General features: G+C 60.3%; 1 protein-coding gene across 1 annotated transcript in view; it reads left to right on the forward strand.

The window, feature by feature from the left end:
• Nucleotides 1-3697, forward strand: part of BAG5 (BCL2 associated athanogene 5) — a 5458-nt gene extending 1761 nt beyond the window's left edge. Inside the window, exon 3 of the mRNA XM_006765891.2 lies at nt 7-3697. Coding sequence (XP_006765954.1) covers nt 7-1120 — 1114 coding nt within the window. The 3' untranslated portion in view covers nt 1121-3697. The remainder of the gene's footprint in view (nt 1-6) is intronic.
• Nucleotides 3698-5418: the final 1721 nt, after the last annotated feature.

Consider the following 5418-nt stretch of genomic DNA (forward strand, 5'->3'; position numbering starts at 1 on the left):
ACGGAGCGCCCTCAAGGAGCTGGAGCAGAACGCCAACCACCCGCACCGCCTGGAGATCCAGAACATCTTCCAGGAGGCCCAGGCCCTGGTGCGGGACCAGATCGCGCCCTTCTCCAGCGGCGGCAGCTGCGCGGCGGAGGAGTTCGAAGAAGGCATTCAGGACATCATCCTGAGGCTGACGCACGTCAAGACCGGCGGGAAGGTGTCCCTGCGGAAAGCGCGCTACCACACCCTCACCAAGATCTGCGCGGTGCAGGAGATCATCGAGGACTGCGTGAAGCGGCAGCCGTCCCTGCCGCTCTCCGAGGACACGCACCCCTCCGTGGCCAAAATCAACTGCGTGATGTGCGAGGTGAACAAGGCCAGGGGCACGCTGATCGCCCTGCTGATGGGCGTGGCCAACAACGAGACGTGCAAGCACCTGTCGTGCGTGCTGTCGGGGATGATCGCGGATCTGGACGCGCTGGACGTGTGTGGGCGGACGGAGATCCGGAATTACCGCCGGGAGGTGGTGGAGGACATCAACAAGTTACTGAAGTATTTGGATTTGGAAGAGGAAGCAGATACCACCTATGCGTTTGACCTGGGACAGAATCATTCCATCCTGAAAATAGAAAAGGTCCTCAAGCGAATGAGAGAGGTCAAAAACGAGCTCCTGCAGGCGCAGAACCCTCCCGAGCTGTACCTGAGCTCCAAGACGGAGCTGCAGGCCCTGATCGGGCAGCTGGACGAGGTGAGCCTGGAGAAGAACCCCTGCATCCGGGAGGCGCGGCGGAGGGCGGTGATCGCCGTGCAGACCCTCATCACGCACATCGACCTGAAGGAGGCGCTGGAGAGGAGGAAGGCCTTCGTGTGCGAGGAGCACCCGTCCCACCGGGCCGTCTGGACCATCCTGGCCCACCTGTCGGAGATCCTGGGAGAAGTCCTGTTGTTTGACGGGAACCGGACTGACAAGAACTACATCCGGCTGGAGGAGCTGCTCACCAAGCAGCTGCTGGCCCTGGACGCGGTGGACCCGCAGGGCGAGGAGCAGTGCAAGGCGGCCCGGAAGCAGGCCGTGAAGCTGGCCCAGAACATCCTGAGCTTCCTGGACCTGAAGTCGGACGAGTGGGAGTACTGAGGCCGGCTCTCCCGTCCGGCACGTACCCGACGTGTATGTATTTACGGAGGCTTCCGGTGCCTGAGCCTAAGTGTGGTTTGTACGTGCATATTGCATTCTCAGTATTTATGATTTCAGCAAATTATATTCCGTACCTGCTGCTTTTGATGTCGCAAAAGAAATGTCATTACAGCTCACTGACTTTTCCACGGGATCTGACCTGTACGTTGTGGTGTTAGTTTCTTAATCAGAAAATGGCATTGGGGCAGCTTTTGTAATTTTTAACTTTGTAATTTTTAGCTGCAAAAGCATGAAAGCAGATGTTTCAGAACCTAGAACTAGATCCCGCCTTGCCCGATACTAGGACAGCTGTGAGAAAGGAAGCTTTAGGGTGATTAGAAGGAAGGGCCAAGCACAGAAGTAGTGAGTATGTTTTATTCTGCTAATAAAGCAGGACTGTTCCATTCATGAAGCCTGATTGGTCCCGCCCAACGTCATGGGGTGGGTTGCTTTTACTTTCTGTGGATGGTCTGTTCTTTCATCAACTTCCGTTTGGAAAACAGGCATTTCCCAGGCTCTCTGCATGCAGAGGGGGGTCTTACCTTTGTGTGTGACGTAAGAAAATTATGACCATTCATAGCAAAGAAACCTTTGAAAAAGGGATGACACCAGCTGATACTTCCGAGTGGTTTTGTCTGTCAAGTCTGAACTGACAGTTTTCCTTAGTAATTTGTAAGGATGGGAACGTTTCAGTGGACCTTTAAAAGAATAACAGGGAAACAAAACGCCCAGACCCGTGCAGGATGAGGACTGGAGACTGGTTGCCATGTCAGGTTTCTGGACCTGCGTGACCGGGTCTGGATGCAGCGTGCGGTGGCTGCTCCGGGCACTGGCGCTGCCCCCAGGCAGGCCTGCGAGCAGGCCCAGTGCTGCCTCACAGAGGTGGGCAGGCACTCAGCTTGCTGAGGAAGGTCGCCGTCAGCCACTAGCATCGTCCTGATCGCAGTTGGCGGCCAGGCAGTAAGAGGGCCTCTCGCTCCCATGACCAGCGCGTGGACGTGTCTAGTGCCTGAAGGAGCCAGCCAGGCCCAGTCTGTGAGTGCGGGAAGTGCCGTTCCCTCTGCTGAGAGGGGCACGTGTCTGTAAATTCTCTCCGAGGACCCCAGGTTGCCCGTCAAGAAGCAAAAGACTCAGTTCCCGAAGGTCTGAAGCGCCTTGGTGACGGGTTGGTCCGAGTGTGGTGACTAAGCGCTCCCGGTGTCACCTCTCACAAGTGGCCTGAACTCGAGAAATCCGCCCCTTCAGCCACTGGTGTGGTAACTCATGTAAAAGCAGAGCCTGGGCAGGTGCGGATCGGCCCTGGACGCCCAGAGAGGGCGGAGCTGGGCAGGTCTGGCCGCGCAGTGTTGCCTGATGATTAAAGCCCCGCTAGCTCCTCCTGCAGTGGACTCGCCGATAGTGGGGTCAGAGGGCAGTTGGGTGCCAGGCAGTGAGCCCGCCCACCTGCCCCCCAGCTCCTGGCGGCTGGGGACTGTCCCAGTGCAGGTTGTTGGAGCCCATGTTGGCCAGCCCTTTTAGGGTGCTGTTCTGGGTGATAGTTTTAGGGTCCCCCCAGCACTGGTGGGAGCACCGGGGCGCGGGCCTCCCTGACTCGCTCCCGACATCGCAGCAGCTGCTTGGTGCTCAGTGTCAGAGCCGGAAGCTCAGGGCCGCTCGCACGGTGGTTCTTGGCCAGCAGCGCTGCCCGCGGCTGTGTCCACGCTTCCTGTGGGGGTGGAGCCGGCCCTGCCCAGCTCCGGGCTGTGTGGCCAGACTGCTGCTCGGTGGCACTGGGGATCGCTCACCGCTCACGGGGCCACTGTGGTCACGGAAACAGTCCGACCAACCGTGAGGGATGGGTAAGGCGCGCCTTCCTGTGTCCCTCTGCCCGCTCATGCTGCCCACACTGCGCCCGCCGCGAGGGTCAGCGTTCCCTGCCCCCGAGGGAGTCTGTCATAGATAAGCTCAGTTCCTCCCGTGGCACATGCTTCTGCGATGTGACACGAGGGGAATCTGTGATGGACGGAAAGCCCACCCCGCAGGGTCTGGCCTTGGTCTGCATTCCGTGTAGCCTCTGTTCATGCGAAGCCAGCGGGTGCCTGCTTCCCGGCTGCCTCCGTCCGCCAGGGACACAGGCAGCCTGAGTGGTCACGGAAATAAAGGAATTAACCTGTCGGCCACGAACAGTTTACCGCTGTTTTCCTCAAGCCCTTGGTGAGACACAGTTAACGTAACTCAGCGTGTTTGAGAATTTAACCAGTTTTTCTCATTTGTTTTATTTTGCCAATTTCCACCTGGTTTTTGAGGGTCTAAGTTTATCTGTGCAGTTATTTGAAGCAAAGCTTTTCAGCTCTCCGTCTGGCACTTTAATAGTTGGAGCCACACCTGCCCTTGGCTTGCTGTCTGAGAAGGTGTGTATTCCAGTGTGTGGGTCCTGCCCCTGGTAGCCGTACGACCATTGTAATGGCACGTCTTAAACATTCAGGTTATTTTGAGACACATATTAGCATAACCTTAATTATTAATGAAATAAAAAGCCTCTTCGTTATCTTTGCAGTGGAGACAGGGTGTGAGTCTGAGGTGTGAGTTCTGTTCTCCCGTCACCTTCACTGACGGGGGTGGGTCAGGCCCCGGGCGGACTGCCAGCTCCGGCTGGTGGCAGGAGCCCCGGGTCCCGTCACAGGGAAGGGGTAACCTTCCCATTTAAACCACCAGGACCGGGGAGTGGGGAAGGGCTGCCGCGCCCCGGGAGACCGGCCTTACTCCGCATCTCTCCGAGCCCACAGACCACGGGAGCATCTCCGGCCCTGAGTCCTCCCAGGGCTTCTGAAACGCGGGGTTCCTTAACACCCCCCCCCCCCCGCAGCGAGGACCCTCTCCATCTCCGTCTAGTTGCCTGAGCAATTGTCTGTCTGTCTGTTGAAAACTCGTCACGTGACAGCAGTGAAGTTTGTCTAGTCCTGGCCTTTCCTGCAGGTCCTCTGATCTGACCGCCTGCTGTCCTCCGGGGGAGCGGAGAGGAGCGAGGCAGCCCCCGGCCACGCAAACGCGGGCGCACACGTGGAAAGAAGCACGTTGGACGGGTTCACATGCCATCACGCTGCTGCCCCGAGAAGCCACGCGTGAGGCGGTAAGGGATGCGCACTTGAGCGTGAATACCCGACGGCAGGCAGGACACGGAGGTGCTGAGGGCATCGCAGGGACGGGCACTGCCCCTAAGGCTGGTCAGGACCCGGCGGGGCGCAGTCTGGTCTCAGGGGTGTGTGAAAGCCCCGTGCCTGCCCTGTGGCAGTGCGGACTCAGGCCGCTTCTGGGCGGCCCAGCGCAGGACACCCTTCACAGGAAACGGAAACGCAGCGCGCAGCCTCTGCCCCGAGGCCTGGAACTCCGGCTGGAGATGGGCCTCCAGCTCGTCCTCCAAGCGAGCGTGGGCTTGCCCTCAGCACCCAGCCCTGCCGGCTGCCAGCTCCCCGGCTCCTGGTCTGACAAACAGGACCCGCCTCCCTCTTCACCGCGGTCTCGGCCAGTGCTGGTTAGTGGGTACAGGAACCTTTCCGCCCTCCAGCCACTTCCCGCTGCCAGTCCTCTCACGCTGCTGGGTGCCGGCGCACGGAGGCCGGGCACGTCCCCGAGCCTGGGGCAGCAAGGCCCTTGGTGCTGGCCTCATGGTGCCGCCCACCCTGAAGGCTCAGGCAGGGTTGCGTGGCCCTCAGCTCCCGGGTCCACATGCTTTACTTTCTCTGGGAACCCAGGTTCCATCTTCCCGCCCTCACCCGACCCGGCCACTCAATGGAAGGGCAGGGGTCCTGGGACCAGCGCGGCCCAGGGGTTGCCTGCGGGTCAGGGCCTGTGGGCGGGGTAGGGTGCAGGCTGACCAGCAGCCAGTGCAAGGCCTCTGAGGTTGGGGAGGTTCGGGGGGCGGCTGTGCTGTGGGGGAAGCCACTGGGGACGCAGAATTGCATCCTGGACCAGAGAGCCAGGTACCAGTGACCCTTTGGGGCGGGGCACCTCCAGGGGAGCCCCCACCCCAGGCCCAGCCTACAGTAGCTCCACCAAACCTGGCCTGGTGGCTTTGACCACGACTGCCTGCCCAGGGGCTAGACCTGTGCCCTGGCAGCCTGCAGAGGGTACCCAGGGGTACCCTCCAGTGAGACCCCAAGAGGCTGGTCTGACCCCCACTCCACCTGCCCGGGGGGTCTGCCAGGCCCGGTGAAGAGGGAGGACCCTAAACAGCTCCGCCCGCCCGCCCTTCCGCTGCAGCACCTCCCTGACCTTGAAGT

Source organism: Myotis davidii, unplaced genomic scaffold (assembly GCF_000327345.1).
Source record: "Myotis davidii unplaced genomic scaffold, ASM32734v1 scaffold480, whole genome shotgun sequence".
In the NCBI taxonomy this organism is placed as follows: domain Eukaryota; kingdom Metazoa; phylum Chordata; class Mammalia; order Chiroptera; family Vespertilionidae; genus Myotis; species Myotis davidii.